Here is a 20573-nt window from a genome sequence, read left to right as displayed (position 1 = left end):
GACACTAAGAGCTGAACATTTCCAATATTATTTATTTGCTCTCAGCTTAATTTCGTCCTCTCCTCCTTTAATCGATGACTTCCACAGATCTACTGATTTAGAATGTGCTGGAATATTCCAACCATGAGATGGTTGGGGATGAAAAAAAAAATCAATAGCTGCATCTACTTTCACCTCTTACGTAAAAATGACCTGTGGCTGTATCGTATTGGGATCAATCTAGAACATGGACAGTGGAGAAAATGGCAATTCAGCATCTTGATCTTAAGATTCCCCTGTGACAAAACACGGGGTCTTACAGAAGTCACAAAGCATTCTTTTGCAATTTACACAACCTTGAAGTGTAAAGACATCCAGAGACTAGAGAAGTGTTGTTCTTTGTGCTACTACAGAGCCCCCACACACGGTAGCTTTGCTTTGCTGGACCTTAGAAAAAAAAAAAGAGGAGCATCTAGAACCTGGAGTTCGACCTGACAGACTCCCGCCATAAAAACATACAGTTCAAATACTGTAGATGATCTAATGGTCTAACTATACAGTGGCTGCAGGAGATGTGTTTGCAATAAAAACAGGGAACAGAGTGCACCAATACAGTACTTATCTTGACTGCTAGGTGGCACTAGGGCGCTTACACTATTTTGTATATTAATAATTATAGACAGTTTTAGAATTGATTGTCAGACTATCTACTACTAATTTTGGTCGTGCTTGTAGTACCCTATCTGTCCAACAGAGACAACTTTGGTTCTCATAGACAATTGTATCTAAAAAAGAAAAGCATGACTAAACATTTTGCTTCATCAAGATGATTTTGCTGAAAAATAGTCATTTAAATATTATATAAAACACAAAATATGAAGTTATTGAACTTCATGTATGTTTAGGATACTGATGACAAAGTAAATTGAGTTTTGTTTTTACTGACTGTTATTACCAGATTATTAACAATTTAAGCAGAGATGTATTATTTATCCTATAAAATGCATGCATGAATGGTGACCTTTTCAGAGGCCCGTGTGTCTGATGATTTAAGGCCTGCTTTGATTCCGACTGGAGGTTTGGAGGAATCAAAGTGACCCTGAGGGCTGTTTTCTGTTAAATAATTTTACTGAGAAAAGTCTCTCCTGTTCACAGCAGCTGAGCATTTTTAATTTTAACCTTTAGTCTGTCAGCGTGCGTGACCATGTTGGCACCGGCTGTGGAAAAGTCAGTCTTGTTGAACCTCCACCCCTTCAACAAAAAGAGATAAGCAGTCAAAGACCAAAGCTTCAGGTCTGGTGGAGTGAAGTGGGAAAATCATCATGATCTCATAATGGAAAGGATCCACTCAGTGAGCTCAGGGATGAGTGTCAGGTCGGGGGCAGCATGGGAGAAGCAAAACAACACATGTCATTGATGTGATGGGGGGGGGCTCAGTGGAAGCATGTCTTTTATCTACGTCTGGTTGAACTGACAGCCCAGTACCTGACTGAAGGAGAGCAGTGAGACAGCAGACATCTCCAGCCTCATACAAAAATGATGAAGACTGGAACTGGTGTCCTGAGTTTTTGCTGTCCTAAAACACTCTACCACTACTTTTTTCTGGATGCTGTAAAAGCAGAGCTGGTGCTGCTGAAGTATCACCACGTTCACTCCTAAGTGGGCCACATGACGGCCAAGTTTTTCACACAGTTTTTCTTTTTCCTTACAGCATCCCTCTTCTGAAAAGCAAAAGTATTTTCCATGGTCCCAGGCAGTGGAGTGGGTCTCCAGGAAATGAGCATTTTCCCTTCCAAACAACAAGCATTACACCGATTAACAGCCTTTCGTCCAAACACACGATTACCAAATAAGACCCTGTCGAGGGGGACCAGATGTCAGATAATAGGCTGCATGGAGTGAGGTAGGTACTGGCCTGAAGCCATTCGACAAGTAAGAACAGTGTCTGCCATATACACCACCTAAGTTTATGGACAGTCTGTTGTCTGGGTGGGCAAACCCCCTTCCACTCTGTGATGGTGTATGTGGAATATAAAGTCAGTTACACAGAGAATCCCAGTGGCCTGTAATCAGCCCTGACGTCTTCCCTGAAGTTCTATTCATCACAGGGATAAGAATGTATTTGTGTGCTGGTAATGATATATTTACTCCACAACAGAGAACAGTCCTTTCTAAATAAACTGGATGACTGCCTCACTGTAGTACACGAGTACACTTCCACCACCATATCTGTCTTTACTGTATTACTACTATGCCCCACAACAGTACAATGACAAGGTTTTTTGTCAATGACAAAATGACAAGGGGGGAAGGTCTGCAGGCTCTGATTGTGTTTCATTTTCCCTCTTCACAGACACCACAGGCCACCAGTGGTTCAGTGATTGGCTAGTAGCAGGTTTGACTCCCAGGTTTGACTGCTGAAGATGACAAATTCTTATGTAGTATTGTATTTTAAATCTGAAAAAAAAAACCTCATGTTCAAAATCACACCATTGCTTTGACCTTGTGTGTGGTATGAACTTGCCAAAAATTCCTGATGCATTTGTTCTCAACACACCAAAAGACACTAGAGCCTATAATTAGGCCCCATCCAAATGCATGGAATTCTGGTGCCTTAGCTCAAAGGCCGACGTAATTCAATGCAAGCAACCCACTGTTAGACACAGTTAGATAAATCTGTTAAAGAAGAGCAGTACTTCCACTATACTGAAACACCATAGTTTGAAATGAAATATGATCTTTTTCACCATCATCATGCCAAGACACAATATTGTTGCAGAACAACTTCACACCTATTATTTACTTACAACAAACAAAAACATTTAAGGACCTACTGTGCATAATTTCTGTTCAGGGCTCGTTATTGGCCCCTGGACCTTATCTTTGGACACAGTTGACATATGTGAAAATATATACTGTTTGCACATTGCAGCCAAAGCACGTTGTCCCACTTGTGAGACAACATCTACAGTAATCACCATGTTGGCACAGTTCCTACATTTAAATATTTACGTTACGGACCAAATGTTTACTATAACAACCAACCAACAACCGGTTGAGTGCATATCAATAAACACCACTGGAGGTTATTTATTGGCTCAGCTGCCTGGCTGTGCTTTGCCTGTGAACAGCAGCGATAAATAGACATTAGATGTACAGATGGGCTGCTGCGGGAAACGGATATCTCTGGCAAAATCCATCATTACAGGTATTTCTACCCCAACTTTAAGAGGACTAAATATGATGATTTCAACGATCTCAATAAAAATAGGTTAATTACCTTTTTTAGATTTGAAGCTTTGTTTTTCTGGCCAGCTTTGGCATCACAGTGGAGTCTTCTTTTTTGCTGCTGCTGCGGCTGCGGTGCTCCGTGTGTCTGGTTGATTGCTCCAAGTCACCAATGCAGTGTGCACGTTTCCAATCGCTCCAGAACAGAGTGAGTGACAGACTGACAAAATAAAAACAGCCCTGATCAAGGCTCTTATGTCCAGGAGACGCGCACACTTGCTGCGACTCGCCGGTGTTTTGAAAGCGCAGGCTCGGTCTGCAGCAGGTAGCAGTGGCCGCACTCAATGCTTCTTCACGGCCGCAGAGGAAACAGTACTCGGGCCACTCATACCATGTACGTGTCCGTGTGTGCGCCTAACCGTGTCTATCAGTGTGAGTGGTGCAGTCGCAGCCAGAAGGTGCCCACAGTGCCACGCAGCGCCGCAGCGTGGAGCGCTGACCTGCGTATCGCTGCGTCAAGTCATTTTAAAAGCGATCAAATTCAGTACTTCCGCTGCTGTCTGTTTTCAAAACAAAAGACGCACGGGTCGCAAATCTCAAGGCGCCCTACCAAAGTAAATGGATATTGACAATAATCCAGAGATATATATATATATATATATTATGAAACATAGATAGCATTGAATGTTAAAAACTAATAGCAATAAATATAAAAAAACAAAGATGGTTTTGGGTGAAACTATTTGCCTTTGATAATAGACTTCTAGCTATGAACAGAGATAGAGTTCACAGACAGATAATGAATTTTATTTTTCTTATCAAATAGTTTTGTTGTTGTTACAAGCCAACCTGCAAAATAGGATTTTTTTTTCTTACACAAATAAAAGTTGCATTAGCTGACCTAAGCCACAGGTGTCAAACTCAGGCCTGTGGGCCAAATCAGGCACCTGGTTATTATTATATTTGGCATTTTTTTAATACATTTTTGGTTGTTCTTTTGTTGGCCTGTGAAAAAAAGATTACATTAAAAAGGACCTCAAAATGTTAGAGATAGAGAGAGACATATAAGAAACAGAAACCACTGATGTGTGTTTTATTTCAATTCATTTAATTCCTCAGGTTTATAATATTAAGCTTTCATTGTTCCAGGTTTAATGTTTAAGCAACACTAAAATCTTCGTCTTCGTCCCAGTTTTTAATTTTGGCCCAGTGTAAAATTGAGTTTGTCACCCCTGATCTACGCAGTACTTCCTGTATCAGTGGGTTCTCCTCTGAGCAGGTTGACAAGCTGAGATCAGGAACAAACACACACTGTGGGTGTACAAGGCAGTGCCAATGAATTATTTATGAAGAGAGGAGGAACTAATACCTAAATCATTCATAATTATTCCAGAGAAAAAGGGCCTGTGCCAATCAAACTTCACTCCCTCCTCCCTGCAGACCACGGCGTTCACCATTTCAAATGATGGATGAACAAAAGGTTGGCCACAGTCAGACATTAGTCTGACCCCTTCTTCAATCAGTCACTGAAACTACAGTCTATCAGCCAGAATTACAATCAGAGAGCATGAGTTAAAGGGCCTTGAGAGAACTGTCCATTCATCTGTCTGTTCATCCATCCACCCATCCATATTAATTATCCTCATCTTCAATATCAAGGTCTTTGGATGGTCAAAGGAAGCCATCTGTTGATGTGTTGGTACAATATGTTCTATAAAAATGTCAAAAATAGGTTGTGAACTTCAAACTTTTTAAATATGTCTTTAGCTACATGTTCTTTGTTTTAACTGTTTAACTGTCCCTTCATGTTTTGGCTCTAATTATACAATCCCATGCTGCATTAAAATATTCAAACATTTGCTTATTAGGAGACGTTTCTGTTGAGGATAGATAATACAGAAACACAGCAAGAACCAAAACAATCCTAACTCAATAATATCTCCATGAGAGGAGACAGTTTCAGGAACCATTTAGAAGAACCTGACTTGTACTAGAGGCTAGTGTTGGGACGGTTTTAAAATCTGTTTGATTGCAAACAGATAATGCACCAACTCCCTCTGATGGAGTGAAAGAAAAGTACAAGGCAAATAGCAGTGTTAGCTGCAATTTGTCAGTTTACTAGATTAAAACAGAACCAGTATTGGACTGTGAGTCTCAGCAACAGAGCAGTAACCACTCCTTCTTCAGTAAACACTGAGTATATTTACTTTAGCAGACTGTACCTTCACAGGTCTACAGGCTCTAGGGCTGACCTTTGTCCTTTAGGGTGTAAGAACATTTTAACCCCTCCTTTGATTTTCACCAATCCTTCAGATTATTATTTTACTGCTGCCCTGACAGAGCAATGACATGTGCTCTATGTCATAAAACTAACCACGCGGTCTAAAAACCGAGAGACTAACATCCCTATCGCTCATGTTTGACACTTGCCAACATCACATATGTCCCAGCTTGTATAAGCTCCATACCTAAATATAGCCGTCAGTTGGCAGCCATAGCAAACCTGCCAAAGGGCATATTTGTACTTTTAAAGGTCCCTCTCTCTGCAAATGGTAATGAGAAATACCTGAGGGAGGCCCTGGAAACCGGCAATGGTAGCCTGAGAGTACGCTATCACACAGTGTGTCTATAAATGTGTGTGTGAGAGCATCTGTGTCAGTGAGTGTTGACACCTCCCCTACATACAACCATGGACACTTTCCACTCCAGACAACAACATCTCTGGAAACATTCTGAGTCCACTCTGAACCCTTTTGTAGTGTTGGTTTTCTGTGTTCCACCATGTTTTTCTTCAGTCTGAATACAAAGAATGAAAACAGTGAAGGTGACTGTGCAGACCACACTGCCTAAGAATGTCAACAGGGGGGATTAATAGAGGCAAACAAATGATTTGCAGCAATATGAACAGACCTGTGGGGGGGAATAACAGGATGACTCACAGTATCTGGACCCCAGATTCTCTGCTCACCCATTGATTCTAGGCCTTTTGGTTCCTTGAAATGTTAAATATGTGGAGAAAAAAGGTGTAATTTTCAATACATTTATTGAAAACTTCCCTTTTCCCCAGGAATGCGTCATACAAATATTAGACCTATATTGGTTAAAATGTGCTCAGATACATCTAAGAGCACCAACAGATCATGTGACCCTGAACCTGCTCCTGTTCTTGAATCTTGTATGAGATTGATTTTCTTCAACAACTAAAGGACGTCCCCTGAAAAATTCTATTTGATATTATTTTATATATAAAAAACACTCTTCTTCTTCAACTTCTTCAAACTAAAGTTTTTACTCCTCAATGCTGGTGGCCATGTTTCATCACCGCAGTTTGACCTCAGGCCACATGGGGTGTCAGTGTGTTTAATTAGAACTCCCGACTGCTCGACTGAATCTTTTATCATTGTAGAAATACAGCAACAGAAAATCAAAAGGCTGTTTTAACTCTAACAGCACATCCAAGAGCAAGTGCCAGCATAGCAACAGTTGCTAGGCAGAGATGGGGCAGATCCCTAAAGAGATGATTTTCTGATTTGGTAAGTCAGCCATATCGAAGTAATTCCCTGAGGACCTTTCCCATCCTGGCAATACGAGGTAATGTGTCAGCCAAGGTATGGAGTAATGGGAGGTTGATGGTATTCAAATTTTAATTAAGAATTTAACATAAGGCAAAGGCATAAGGCAAATAGAAATCCATGGGAGCATCTGTTTAATAAATTCATGAAATGCTGCAGTTAAATTTATAACTGCCTCCATTTTTCACAGCAGTCCAAACACATCAGAGTTAAAGATTAGGGGAGTCGCAGTAACTCCATTACTGCGATGATGTGCCAAATGTACTAGTTCTAGTTCTCTGCAGGGGACTTCAGCTGTTCGCTCAGGCTATTTCCCGCTCTGAAATACTACTATACTTCATACAAATACAATTTAGTAGTAAATATATGTGTGTGTGTATATATATATATATATATGTTTGCTGCAGCAGCCCTGTCTTTGTCTCTGTTTTAGCCCCCCAGTTTATTATCAGCAGCACCACACACAGTGAATACACCTGAGAGCAGTGAAAGGTGTTTTATTATTTCACACCTGATGATATCTCCAGACGCTCTGCCACATTGGCTGGCTGCCATCTGCCATGTGATTAAACAGGATGTAGTGGAAGCTTCTGTGTGTTTCATGTTTTCACCTCTAAATCAGATGCAACCAAGTTCTGAAAACCTCGCAGTAGAAGATACAAATACTAATACTACAAAATAATAATAATAATAATAATAAAGAGCTGTCCTTATTGTTCCAGGTACAGAAAAACAAAAACAAACTTCTTTAAAACTCTTATTTTCATCCAGGTCTGCTCTGAAGGTTTCATTCCGGCAACTCACACACAGCAATATGGAGTTTGGATTTTGAAAAGACTCCAGCTGTGGAATATAAGCACGACGTGTAACTAAATAGTTGGATAACAACAGCAGCAGTACACTGTTCTCAGACTCTCCGTCTCCAGACTCCTCTGTACTCACCACCTGCGGTCGCCCCCTGTAGCTCTGAGAATAAGTTCTTCATCAGAGCCAGGATATCAACAGAACAAAGGCCTGGCATTTCTGCCTCGGAGCCATCTCCAGCTTCTCCTCTAAACTTTTCTGGGATACAATTTTCACTGCAGCTTTACAGCAGGATTTGACGTGCCAGCCTCCTCACTCACTGCTGCTCTCTCTTATAATCCACTTACACGTTTACCTTCTTTCTTAGACATCGGCCATTGTGCACCCTGCGGACCACATCTTAGCCAAATGTGGACATACCGGTAAGCTGGACCTCCTCTGGCCATATGTTGTGGCAGATTAGTTTTCCCACTTCAAATCTGGTATCCAGAAAGTGGGTCACATTCTCATGTCCTCGTGCTGTAGTAGATAATTAGTCCAGTGAAATGTAGGGCCAGAAGGTAAAGTATGAGCATATCAATCCCTCTTTTCTTCCTGCAGGGGGTGCTATAGACGTTTAGATGATCTAGTTCTCAAGTCAAATGTGTTGCTACATAGACACAAATATTATAATTTAAAAAAAAATTTAAAACTTTAAAACTTAAACTAACAAATATGTGTAGGTGTGATAATAAAATTAGGGCAAAAAGTTTAGAACTGTGAGTAGAATTGAACTGGTACCAACTATTCCAACTCATCCAGCACAGGAAGAAAAATGTGCTGATGTCAGTTCCTCAGATTCACATTCCAAAGTAAAAAAATATATAAAAAAGTATCTTAGCAGATAAAATAGTTTTCCTTATTTTAAATGTACAACAACTAAGGTTCAGTGTTTGTGTTTAATGATATTGATATGATAATGATATTACAATTGCTCAAAGGTCAAAAATCAGAATGGACCAAGAATATAAAGGTCCGTAAAGAATTAGAATTAAAGAACAATCAAAATAAGGTAAACACACGCCAGTCGTTCACAAACAGAACAACTGTCAACTTTGACAACATTCTCTCTTTAAGTACACTTTTGTTTTTCATTCATTAGAAACATCTTTCTAATGAATGCAACTGAACATTGAACTAACATCTAGAACTAAGACCAAACTCCACCTCTGATGGAGACGACATGGTGCAGTGTACCTTCTTCAAATTCAAGCTCATGTTCCAGAGAAAGTGGATCCGAGGATATGCATCAGTATCACGTGAGCGAAATCACTGATGCTCTTCTTAGAGATTCCTGTGATGAGGCTCAGTTCTCCCACAACCTCCAGAGCAAAAAAACAAAAACAAAACTGAGATAAGACACATTTTAGCAAGAACTCCTGCTGATTTAAAGTGACAACCTCCTGTTTACATATTTTTATACTTTAATTATACTGCTGACTAAATACCTCATGTGTATCAATAATATTTTTTTCACCTGCTTCAATTTATTGACACATTGGACGAAAGTAGCCACAGTGATGACAGTGACGCCCAGTAACATGTTGTCTTCGGTCACTGCCACAAACTCCTCTCTGCAGGCGAAGAGCAGGTGATGATTTAATTTGAATTGTTTTTAAATATTTACTATTGTAACTTCTTTTAATGTGCACCATGTTCATTAAAGGGTTGTCCACGCAGTAATGCCCTGAACTCTGCTGCCACCAAGTGGCAGAAGAGGACATATGTATATAATATACATACATACTATATATATATATTTCAGCAGCCGCCCACGTGAATACCAGGGTAAACGCTAAAATGTCAAAGGTATTCTTATAACAGACTGATCATGAATGGTGGGTTTGTGTTTCGCAGGAAAGGGCTCCTCAGCCGTTTGAAATCTGATATAAAGCAAAGCCGAAAACCAAAACAACGTCGCCAGTCACAGCTGCGTGTAATCTACTCAACCATCAATCAATCAGTCCGTCTGTTCTAGCATGGTGGTAACCACCTGTCCCAGAACACTGACAAACATATGTGTTGTACAAATGTGATACCTCTGTTCCGTGGTGGGACTGACACACTGAGTGGTGGCCTTCAACAATGTGTCAAAGATGGGAGTCCTCTGGAGGCTGACAAACTGGAGAATGTGGTGGCAAAGGTCGTAGAGGTCCTCCACAGGGATGGAGGGCTTGTTGTGTGCTGATGGAGAAGATATTACCACAAATTACTGCAGAATTCCAATTGTTTCCTAGTTGCTAAGTTTGGACTCTTTCTTACCGAGGACCTCCAGTAGTATTTCCACATAGATCAGAGGATTAGGAAAATTTAGTCTGTATTCAAGTCCTTTCAAGATCATCATCTCCGTTTCAAAAAGAATCTTGGTGGAAACACTGTGGCCGACTGAGTGCAGAAACTGCACGGCCATCCTGTTGTTGATTACCTGCATAACATATCAGACAAACTTCTTTATTTTCATCTTATGAGCATGAATGTTGTTATCATTTTTATATCTCTGAACTCACATTACTGAACAGTGACACTTTGCTGGCAAGTTGCACACAGGAGAAAATGATGATGGGAAATTTGTTCTGGACCTTTTCAAATGCATTTTTAGACTTTTTTGACCCTTTTGACCTAGTGGCTGCAGAGTGAGCAGTGGACAAATCCATCAGGTGTTTTACCATGAATCTGAGGGTGACAATGATGATTCACATAAAGACAAAAGTAATGCCAATAATGGAGGAGAGTGCAAACACCCTTTTTTCCCCTTTACCTTTGAAGTAATTCCACAGCATGGTATCCAACTTGAGGGTCGAGTCCTAGTTCTCTGGTTATCAGAAAGACGTACTCTGGTGTTTAAACAAGCAGTTAGGTTAAAAAAACATGATCAAGGGACTCTGTAAGTGGATAACCTTCATGCAATAAAACAGAGAAAGCAAATGTGCTGAGGAGTCATCTATGTAAAATGACACAGGGGGAGATCTCATGTTGTTCTGTGGGATCAATACAGTGAAATCTGAGCCAAAACTCCATCAGTATAGATGTTCTCTAATGAACTCTGTACCGTATGGACAAACAGACACTACAGACATCATAAATCACTCTTTATTACCTAACTGAGCATTCACAATATTCATTTAAAATACTAATATAAATTGCACTTCAGTCTCACTGGCTCATTTTGTTAGTAATCACTTAGGTAAGTTGAAAATATAAAAGATATATACAGCTAAAGTCATTTAACACATAAATGAAATAACTTTAGCTGTGTGTAGAAGAAATGCGCGAATAAACCGTCTGTACTGTAATAAATGGCCCAATGACCCGTGGTGCACAACGGAGGATGTGTTCCGCCTCCTTCCGCTTCTACCACTGTCGAACAGCGAACATCACCCCAACCTCTATGGGAGAAAACCTCCATTCATGGATTGATGATCAGGGATTGGTATTGAGGTAGGTACTGGGTATCAATTATCAGGAATACTAACATCTACTCCTAGTACGCATACTAGGAATGAGAAAGTTAATTAGGATTATAACAGCTGTGTGACGTAAATTAAAATTCAAAATAATTTGTGGCGTCACTAATTAACGTCTATCCAACCTGTGAATATAACAATGAAAACAATAAAACGGACAATAACCTAAGTACCACTAAAAAGGTCCTGTTACAAAAGTTAACAAGTAAAAGTTTAACTCGTAATGTTACAGCCACTATAACGAAGCTTACCAACCACTCTTTTGTCTTTGAAGACTCCATTACACGTTGACAAATTATTGAGGTTGTCTTTGTTTCTTTCGTTTAGATTAATTAGAAAATCAGAGAGTAGGTCGCCCGAGGCTTCCCGAAACTTAAAGCCTACATTTATTTTTTCCATTTTACTACTGACTGTGAGCCCATAAGCGTACACTTTACATATACCCAAGTCTACATAAAAACATGACGGGGGAAAATGTTGCAGTGTTTTATTTTCCAGAAGATGGCGACACTGACACAAGTCAGTTTAAACCTTTTCTTGAAGGAACCAAAAGCGAAGGGGACTCATTTGGATGTTGCGCAGCACTTTTCCGGTGGTGGCAGCAGTCCCTTTTCAGCTCAGATCTGACAAACATAGGGATGAACCCCTGACAGAGAGGTAAACGAGGGTAACTCACCATATCATTTGGAAAGTAGCTGACTGTAATACACTTCGCCTTGACCACAAACATGGCTGACAAGACACCGACAGAATCCGATGCTCCCTTCGCAACCAGGATAGACCCAAGTAAAGAGGGTTTGTCTCCACAACAGTTGCACTTCATCAGACAGGTAGAACGCGCACAGCTACAGAAGAGAACACAGAAGCTACACGGCCGAAACGCGGCCATGGGACTCGCCGTCGGAGCAGTCGTCCTGGGAATCTGTATCCTTGTTACACTAGTTACAGCACAAGGTGAATGTTAGCTTAGCGTGCTAAAGTTTACTCTGTGGTACCTCGTTTTATATTAGAACTTGAACAAGACTGGTAACCATGGCTATTTAGCCAAAAATCAAGACTTGCCTTTAAGAAATAGAATAGAATTTTATCCTCACTCTCCTCGGGATGTGTCCTCGGTAATCGGCGTTGCTTCTAGGCCCAGTAGGTGGCAGTAATGCAGCCCAAAGCATATCAGCTGCAATTTAAACCCAATGAGGAAGTGTGATAAGGACAGAAATTGACAGTTCAGAGAAGACAGACTTTTATAAGATGACATTAATTTTTTGTACATATCTTTTTTGTTTTTGAGGTGAGGCTGTAAATGTGTTATACGAACCAAGACACTCCAGTTGCCATTTTCTTGACTACTTATGATAAAAATGACCTGGAGGACATTAAAGTGAAAGTGAACTACTTGTAAACTACCACCAGAGGTGAACATCCTGAAAAGGTAGTGCAGCTCATTGAGCGAGCCTGCCGTTCACCATTACAGTTGCAGTACAAGTGCTGCTTCTGTGTCTCACTGTATGTTTTTTTTTCAACTTGTTTACCTTAACTATTTAATTGTGCATCAGATGGCTACACAATTTACTCAGTTTCCCAGGAGAAGATCGTTGATGAACTTGATGAGGAGGCCAAACGTCTCAGATCACAGCAGCTAAAGACTGGTGCCAACTGAAATCAGAGTTTTGGCTGTATTTTGGATTGCACCCAGTGTCCTGCACTAAAATCAAGAAAAGACTGTTATGGACACTGATGCTACTGATTTGTCTTCATCGACTGCCTTTTTGTTCTTCCAAACCAAAATATGGCCTTTGTTTTGGTATGATGAGTAGGGCCGGATTTAATCAATTCATTCCACCTGTTCACATGCAAGTAGAAGATGGCAGGTACAACATTTAAGTCAGGATACATGAACACCACGGTGGCTCTACCACAAAGAACTCCAGTGAAACTGCAGAAGAGACACAAGTCAGCATGTTTAAATGTATTATTTGTGTGACAAAATGTGCAAATAAAATTCTAATGTATTAGATTTGTTGATTTTTTTCTCTCCTTTTTTTTGTGCAGCAAGAATGACATGAACATTATATTTACAGTTGCATTTATTTTGGTCAACGGTCGATACAGAGTCTGATCTAGCCTCTAAGTCTGCGGTAAAAATATAAAATAAGACCATTGTAAAGTGAAAGGCACAGATTCAGCATGGCAGGACAGCAACTTCAGAAAAGCAATACATTTATATATTTACATTCAAATTTTTTAGAAACATCTGTGAATATATTATGAATCTGAACAGGAGTTCTCAACGTCAGGAAAATTCAGTGTGCTGGGAATATTTTTCACAAGGCAACACAAACAGATTCACAGTTGGGACTGATTTTCAAGCACATCGTCTTCACTGTGATCCAGTTTCAAACATTCCAATAAGATGTCAACTGCAGAAAACTCACATCTTCCTGGTGTGAGCACAGTTTTTTGCCACAAAAGTGTGAAATGAGAGAAATAAAATTTTACTAAAGTGCACAAGGTGCTGAACTCACCAAAAAAAGCAAGAAATATAATTTTTGCTTGAGCGAGATCTAAAGTTGCTGAGTGTTTACCCTGAAGGTGTAAACAGAGTCCATAAAGGTTCTAATATATACACATGCACGAGCCAGTAGTCTAAAACCTAAGGTGTCGTTTTTAAAACTTAGAAGCATAAAGTCAATGCTATCTGAAAATTAGCTCTGCTTACTTTTTTTCACAAGCTTGGAAAAAATACACAGGAATCCACAGCTCCTGTACTGCATTTCTTAATCACATATCATCTTCCTCCCATCAGCCACTGCTCCTTTATATTTGATCTGAGATGATCGATCTCCTCACAGGACATATTTATGATACATGTCCATATAAACTGTCAGGCCCCAGGAAGGCTGTGAATGATGCTGTGAAAAAGTACAGAGACATACTACAGCAGACGAGTGTATGAATCCATCAATGCAGCTCTGCCTTGTTCTTATGCTGATGAATGACAATGAATCAGACAAGCTACCGCTGAGAACAGTTCCTCAAACTGCTTAATTACAAATCAAGTCATTCTAGCACAGTGGTTCCCAAACTTTTTCTGCAGGCCCCTCCCCCCCCACCCCCCCACACCCTTTTAACTAGTGAAATTGTTAACCCCCTCGGCTCTTCTCCCACATCCACATATTCACAAGTACTACGTCAAATCTTTGTGTTTCCCCCACTTACAACTGCTTTTGCTCTCAGGGGGCAGCACCCCCCTGAGTTGGGAACCACTGTTCTAGCAACAGCATTTCTGAAACATCGCAGCCCAGATGATGTGGCCTTTTTATTTTGTCATAAGCTATGTAGTATGTTCAGATATGCTGTGTCTTGCACTGTATTAGAATGGTTTAAAATACTTTAAATATTGAAATTTAAATAAGGTTTTTTCTAAGTAAAATCTAAAGGCAATTGAGAGTTTTAGCCTAAAAACTGATGATGATGGCTTTTGGAGAGGCAGTGTGGGAGTCTGGTCACTGCCAAACAATCTTTATTATATTTACAAGAATGTTGTCACTTGTTGATTGGTCTGTGCATAAACTGCAGTAAAAATTACAAAACATAAAATGTTGAGTCTTCGCAGTGTGGCTGATGTGTGTTTTTACTGAGGTAAAAGACCACTGGCAGCAGAGGGGGCGCTGTTACTGTTGATCGATGTGCAGATGTGAAGTGTGGAAGTCCTTCACAACGGTTTGACCGCTGCAGTCCCACTTCACATGAGGTAGTCCAGATGTACAGCATGCTTGGCTGAGAGTTTGTTTTTTTACTAGGAAAAGGAAATACAAAATGCACAGTTAGACAATTTTTAAGGGAAGTCTGCTGATCAAACATGTATTTTTTAAAACTTACCATTCTACCAATCTCACCAGCAAAGGTGACACCTTTGCTGGGTTTATCCTGGGAACCACTGCTGCTGCCTCCAAGGGAATTTCTCCTAATAATCCCTAGAATATCAGGAGATACTGTGGTTATAAACCACCCGGTTGTGTTATGCTCAGAGATGTGTTTTAAAGAATGAAAATTCACTTACCTTGGAGTGGCAGAATGTCCAAACGCTGCAGGCTGTTCCTGCGTGATGATGGGAAACCACTGCCCTTAGAGAGACGCCGCTGCCGGCTGGACAGCATAGCAGCGGGAGAGACGATGCCTGGAGGAGGAACCTTCCCCATCTTCTCATAGAGCTCTTCTATCTCTTTCTTCTGAGCGGCCTGCAGGCTGTGGACCTCTGTCAGGTGTCTAAGGGACAAAATGTCAGAGTTAGATTTTTGACCTCTGTCACATCTGCAGACTAAGACAATAAGATTCACAGGAGTGGATTTGAACTTCAAACACCACTCACTTCTCTCTGAGTTCCTGCAGCTCCACCAGCATCTCTTCATCATCACTGTCTGAATCGTCACTACTCAGATAAGGAGTGTTTCTGCTGTTGTACGTCATCATCCACAAGTGATGGAGAGCGTTGGTGTACTGCGGGCTGCCCGCCGCTCCATCCCACAGCCTTCCCTCTACCTCGGCCGCCGTCACTGAGAGTCCACTGTCCACGGACGTTCCCATCAGGCTCAGGCTGTATGCTCTCCTTCGACTCCTCCTCCTTGTTCTCGGTCTCTCCGCAACAATCGCTGCTCCTTCTTCTTCCTCCTCCTCGTCCTCCCCATCCTCCTCTTCATTTTCCTCCTCTTCCTCTCCTCTTCTGTCCTGTTGCTGTCGCTCCTGCTGCTCCTGGCCAACAGGCCTTCCTATATGAGCGTCCACCTCTTGGAGAAGCCCAGCTGACCCTCTGTGGTGTTGGGGGTGAGGGGGGGACATGGTGAGGGAGGTTCCAAGGCTGGTCTCAGACTCCCCCTGCTCCTCCGTGCTGCTCTCTGATGGAGTCGTACTGCTGACCTCAGGCTGAGACCTCAGAGCAGGAGGTTCAGCACCTGGGGGTCCAGCAGGAGCAGGGATGTCCAAGCTGGGTGTCACCTGGAAACGCCCCACAGTCACTGGTGCGGACTGAACGTCTGCAACACAGAGAGACAAATGGAAAAATAAATAAATAAATAATGCCTGATGCTGTCAGGCAGAATACAGGGTTGTGACACTGCAAATTTGTTTCACAAATTTTGCTGACAAACTATATTTGAACACAATTTCACTCACACACAATACAAGCGTACAACCTGATCAACAACAGACTGATCCCGTCAATAACTGCTGGCCTGAACTGACTGCTGATTTTACTGCCTGATAATAAATAAACTCTTTCTTTTATGGACATGTTGTTTATGTTGTATCAGTTGCTGACTAACTGATACACAGTTTATGAAGTAGTAATATCTTACCAGTTTGAATGACCTGCAGCTAATGAGTGGCTCAAAGCAGTGAGTGTTCTGTAATGTGATTACAGCTGATTGACCATTAGGACAAAATCTCCGCACAAACCTGAGGGTCAGGAAGTGATTAAGATTTAATCATGTGTTTCTTGGCAACAGACTGGAAGAAGATGTGACAGAGATACCGCTGTGACTGACTGTAGTTTTCTTCTCAGCGTGATGACAGACAGACAGTGTGTGTTCTACCTTTATCTGGCAGAAACAAGGCTCAAGGAAATACTAAAACTCCAGTAAAGGTGGATTTCCTCTATTTTCGGACAATTGTGACAAGCTGTTTATCTCTGCGTCTCATTTGAACCAAGTGCACGTCCAGTCTGCACGCACTCACATCTGCTGACAGGTTATGGCTGCAATATCCTGCAGTGTCTCAGTTTGCCCACTAAGTGTCCTACTTACAGTAAACACAGAATGTGCCTGGGTCTTTGCCCACATTCAACAGAGTCCCACTGTTGAGTGGTTCTGAGGCGGGTATAAATACTGACAGGTGTGGATGTGGGAGGAGAGGCCCAGAACAAGCAGCCGGGCTCTCAGATTGGTCAGAGACGGTGGGTAGTACCACAATCACACCTATATTTGTACATTCACATTGAATGGGACATTACATCCAAGTAGCTTACGCAACAGCTCCCAGTGCACAGCTAATGGACGATGCTGTCACCAAGGACATGACTAAACAGAAGCTCTGAAAACAAGTGAAAAAGCCAATGGACCGTAATGGAAAACAAAACCAAGCAGAGAAAAAAAACCTGTAGTATTTGGCTGTGTGTGCCCTCTCGTGTGGGTCTGTTTGGGTTGCAAACACACACTTCAAATACAGTATGTTATCACCAAGCACTACCAGCCACTGCTCTGTAACATGCTGTACTTCTGCAGAACATCAACACACTTCTTACCAGATTCTGTAGAAGGGCTGTTAGGTTTGGGACCACTGCTGGTGACCTCTGGTACAGCAGCGTAAGGTTGTGTGCTGAAGGGTGATAACTAGGCAGAGAGAATAAATATTATTAGTAATTTCATGTAAATGCTGGGCTGGGTATACAGTATTCATTTCCCAAATTACATACAAAGATCTAGTTAACGCCCTGTGGAAGTACAGAGGCACAGCTTTAGGTCGTGTCAGGACACCAGGTTCCCAAGACTAATTCAAGCTCATGTAAAATTATCCCTTGTGGGATTGACACAGAGTAGCAGTGAGATTTGAATCTAGACAAAACAGAGCTGCAGAGGAGTTTCTGAGTTTCCTGAGTAGAAATGTTACAGCAAAGACGTATTGTCCAACACTTTCTGAAAACAATCACTCAAAGATGTTCCTAAAGCCCTGGGTTATAGGCTGTCATTATAACTAGTTAATATAAGCTCAGTGTTTCCCAAAGTGACGGTCTGGCCCCCATAACAGGGCACAGTTATTCCAAAGGGGACAGCAAGCAAATGTTCACATAGTGGGAGAATCTCCTTGATTTGAAATTGTATTTTCGTTGTTCAATTAAAATTTTGTTTGTAGTTTGTAGTTGTAGGAATGACTTCATTTAAATAAAGTTTAGTGGAATTTTGAAACACTAGCTGTGAATGTGTTGATGTGGCTTTAAATTTACATTTAAAAGGATATACTTACATCACATCACCATATTTTTCATTCACTGTAAAAAACAATTCTTGACAAATACATGTAATGTATTTCTTTATATTTTAATGACACTGTGTTTAAATTTTACAATCCATTAGCACCAATATATTTTCAGGCAATAATTGTCAATATAATTATAAAGTTAATATGAAAATCATTTTGGAAAAAAAGGCATTTCATTCATCATCATTAAAAAAATGTATCTTCTTAAAATCAAGACTTTAGTTCAATATGTGCCAGTGTCATGACTAGTTCCCTGTAGTCTCCCCAGTTTCACACCAAAGGAATGGGTTCTCCAACCAATCAGTTTTTTTTTTTTGTGGTACTATCCAATAGTCGTTCTTCTGGAGCAATGACTATTTTAGGGCTCGGAAAAACACTTCTGTTACTTAGAATTAGTCTATGGTCACTGCTGTAGAAAATAAACATAGGTTTACTGCGTCTACTACTAGCACTATTTCCTAAGGCAAAAAAACACGACTATTTCTCTACATATCCTAACATAATTACTGAGCTGAGTAAAACTGAGAACTCACAGTGCTTTCAGGGCTCTTTGGGGTCGAAGGGGAAAGATCTGACAAGGAGTCTGAAGTGGAGACGTGTGGTTGTGACGAGTATGGAGCCACATAACTGTGGAAACTGTCCTCCTGGGAAAGACTGGGAGGACTGGAGAGTCCAACCTGCTGCAGAGGCTCCTGGGGGATCAGTGGAGGGGTTGAGGGCATGGAGGGTGGGGAGGCAGGATGGGCCCAGCTCAGGTGAGTGGTCGGGGGGAAAGAGAACCCGTCCATTTGAAACGAATGTTCTGGGCTGTGGTAGACATTGTTCTGTGTTGGGATGCCAACCGTGGGGTAAGGGAGGTCTACAGGTGTGGTCTGGTACTGTTGTGGGTAAACAGAGGGGTAACCAGCCTGTGGAGCCATGTGAGGGGGTAGTTGGGGATGGAAGCCTGGAAAGGAGGGGATCCCCTGGGCGTTAGGAGGGATAAAAGACTGAGCCATGCTCATGGCCATGGAAATCACATTAGCCAATGAAAACAGGGGCTGTGTGTGAGGAGGCCACATGTTGTGAGGCTGTGGAGCAGGTGGGGACAGGGTCATGTTCTCACTGCTGAGGGGGCTTGGGCTCTCCTTCTGAGGACTCGGGGAACTCGGGGTAGGAGAAGGAACAAAAGGCAACGTGGGGTTACTGGCCACACGGGTAAGAGGGGAGTGGACCCCTGGTGGTTTAGGAGAACCTGGAGAGCCAGGGTATGGGAATGGAAAGTGTGTGTGGCCAATGTAAGGTAGGTGGTAGTGCTGATGATGAGGCAGGAGGGATGCTGGGTTATGATGGTGTTGATAATGGAGTGGAGATCCTGAAACAAAAAGATTTGATATAAAGATTAATATCACACTGCAGAAACAGTTTGAATCTTTTGCAGAGTCTGCAGCTGTAGAAAGAACTGCAGTGAAAACAAGTGAATGAAAGACCAGCTTTGTAACTCCTTCCTAAGGACATAAGACGAGTGTAAATTACAAATGAACAATACTTCAGGTTGGCCAAGGAATAATCCAAACCACTATATATTAGACCCTTAAGTCTTCCTTCTCTTCTCATTTGCTCCTTCCAGTTCTACCCCCCACGCCCATTGGCAGGACATACGCAAAGTGGAGCATAAATCTTTCCTGTACTTCCAAATAATGGGTTTTAATGGAGAACAAAGACATTCTGTTCAAAGCAGCATCCGGCTATAATTGCATTTGTACGCAGCAGCTCACTAGCTCAGGGGGCTTCAGCATCAATAGAGTGAGTGAAGCTGAGGACATTTTAGAGGAGTTTAAATTGAACCCACATGCGAACGTAACCCTTGGGGTTCCGATTGTCACAAATAAATGCGGCCAGAATTTTTTTGTCTTTCACTCCTGGGGGAAGAAATTAGCATGTCCAGGTTCTCTTTCTGTCCATTGATTTGACATTTAACTCCACAATGGCTCCACAGTTGAAAACCACACCTCCTGGTTCTGATGATGCAAAGCAGCCACTACTTTTTCCATGCTGATGGAAACATAATGTTGGGCAACACTCAGTGAGAGTGGCAGGAGGCCAAGGGGCTGTTGCGCAAGCTAGCCTGTAGTTAACATCCAGCAGAGAGAGGAGAGGAAGACCACAGAGGATGAAAAATGTTCAGGTGGCCAAGGAGGCTGGGCCAGGGGACATATGGACGATGTGTGCTCCTACATTAACTTCTATGCCCCCCCACGTCCCCTGCTATTGGGGAGAAGACTTTAATGGGGGTGGGGGGAGTGAAGAAGGGCTTCTTGGAAAACCAGTAGGAGTGTGTGCTGGCAAACAGATGTAGTCGAACATTACTGTGCTGCAGCAAAGCTGCTGGTTTACAGCAACTGCATTCAAAGCTGCCTAAAGAGCTAAAAAGCACTCTTCAGGTGAGGTAATTACCCAGGAGGGCCTGCTGCAAAGC

General features: G+C 41.7%; 4 protein-coding genes across 9 annotated transcripts in view; 1 reads left to right on the top strand and 3 right to left on the bottom strand.

Annotated features, from left to right (window-relative positions):
• tanc2b (tetratricopeptide repeat, ankyrin repeat and coiled-coil containing 2b) overlaps positions 1-3751 on the bottom strand; it is a 115702-nt gene extending 111951 nt beyond the window's left edge. For 5 of the 6 annotated variants that reach the window (XM_017034115.2, XM_017034116.2, XM_017034117.2 and 2 more), the window contains exon 1: positions 3260-3750. The gene's annotated coding sequence lies outside the window, so the exon portion shown is untranslated. Of the gene's footprint in view, positions 1-3259 lie in introns of all 6 variants that reach the window. The other variant, XM_017034114.2, reaches the window with a different exon arrangement.
• Positions 3752-8507: 4756 nt separating this feature from the next.
• On the bottom strand, positions 8508-11611 carry cntd1 (cyclin N-terminal domain containing 1). The gene is made up of 7 exons (XM_008313990.3): positions 11338-11611; positions 10381-10456; positions 10130-10295; positions 9885-10047; positions 9662-9806; positions 9100-9196; positions 8508-8944 (listed from the first exon to the last, which is right to left on the bottom strand). Exons 1-7 carry the CDS (start codon positions 11483-11485, stop codon positions 8837-8839), a joined length of 903 nt encoding a protein of 300 aa, XP_008312212.1. The 5' UTR covers positions 11486-11611; the 3' UTR covers positions 8508-8836.
• Positions 11612-11665: 54 nt separating this feature from the next.
• coa3a (cytochrome C oxidase assembly factor 3a) lies at positions 11666-13098 on the top strand. Its single transcript, XM_008313992.3, has 2 exons — positions 11666-12010; positions 12640-13098. Exons 1-2 carry the CDS (start codon positions 11815-11817, stop codon positions 12741-12743), a joined length of 300 nt encoding a protein of 99 aa, XP_008312214.1. The 5' UTR covers positions 11666-11814; the 3' UTR covers positions 12744-13098.
• Positions 13099-13155: 57 nt separating this feature from the next.
• The window catches only part of wnk4a (WNK lysine deficient protein kinase 4a), a 33131-nt gene continuing 25713 nt past the window's right edge, over positions 13156-20573 (bottom strand). The window contains exons 16-21 of the mRNA XM_008313988.3: positions 18649-19469; positions 17382-17469; positions 15456-16116; positions 15147-15352; positions 14966-15060; positions 13156-14882 (exon numbers count right to left, since the gene is read on the bottom strand). Of these exons, the coding sequence (XP_008312210.1) occupies positions 14880-14882; positions 14966-15060; positions 15147-15352; positions 15456-16116; positions 17382-17469; positions 18649-19469 (1874 nt within the window). The 3' untranslated portion in view covers positions 13156-14879. The remainder of the gene's footprint in view (positions 14883-14965; positions 15061-15146; positions 15353-15455; positions 16117-17381; positions 17470-18648; positions 19470-20573) is intronic.

This window comes from Cynoglossus semilaevis, chromosome 8 (genome assembly GCF_000523025.1).
Source record: "Cynoglossus semilaevis isolate Cse_v1.0 chromosome 8, Cse_v1.0, whole genome shotgun sequence".
Classification (NCBI taxonomy): Eukaryota; Metazoa; Chordata; class Actinopteri; order Pleuronectiformes; family Cynoglossidae; genus Cynoglossus; species Cynoglossus semilaevis.
The sequence above is the reverse complement of the archived record's forward strand: the minus strand, read 5'-3'. Positions and strand labels throughout refer to the sequence as shown.

Excerpts from the sequence above, each read along its gene's own strand:
- cntd1 (XM_008313990.3), bottom strand. The coding sequence starts at position 11,485 with ATGGAAAAAATAAATGTAGGCTTTAAGTTTCGGGAAGCCTCGGGCGAC. Across the intron at positions 10,048-10,129 it reads AAGTGTCACTGTTCAGTAAT|GTAATCAACAACAGGATGGC; the intron begins GTGAGTTCAGAG and ends TATGTTATGCAG. Across the intron at positions 8,945-9,099 it reads GTGTCAATAAATTGAAGCAG|GTTGTGGGAGAACTGAGCCT; the intron begins GTGAAAAAAATA and ends TTTGCTCTGGAG.
- coa3a (XM_008313992.3), top strand. The coding sequence starts at position 11,815 with ATGGCTGACAAGACACCGACAGAATCCGATGCTCCCTTCGCAACCAGG. Across the intron at positions 12,011-12,639 it reads AGCAGTCGTCCTGGGAATCT|ATGGCTACACAATTTACTCA; the intron begins GTATCCTTGTTA and ends ATTGTGCATCAG.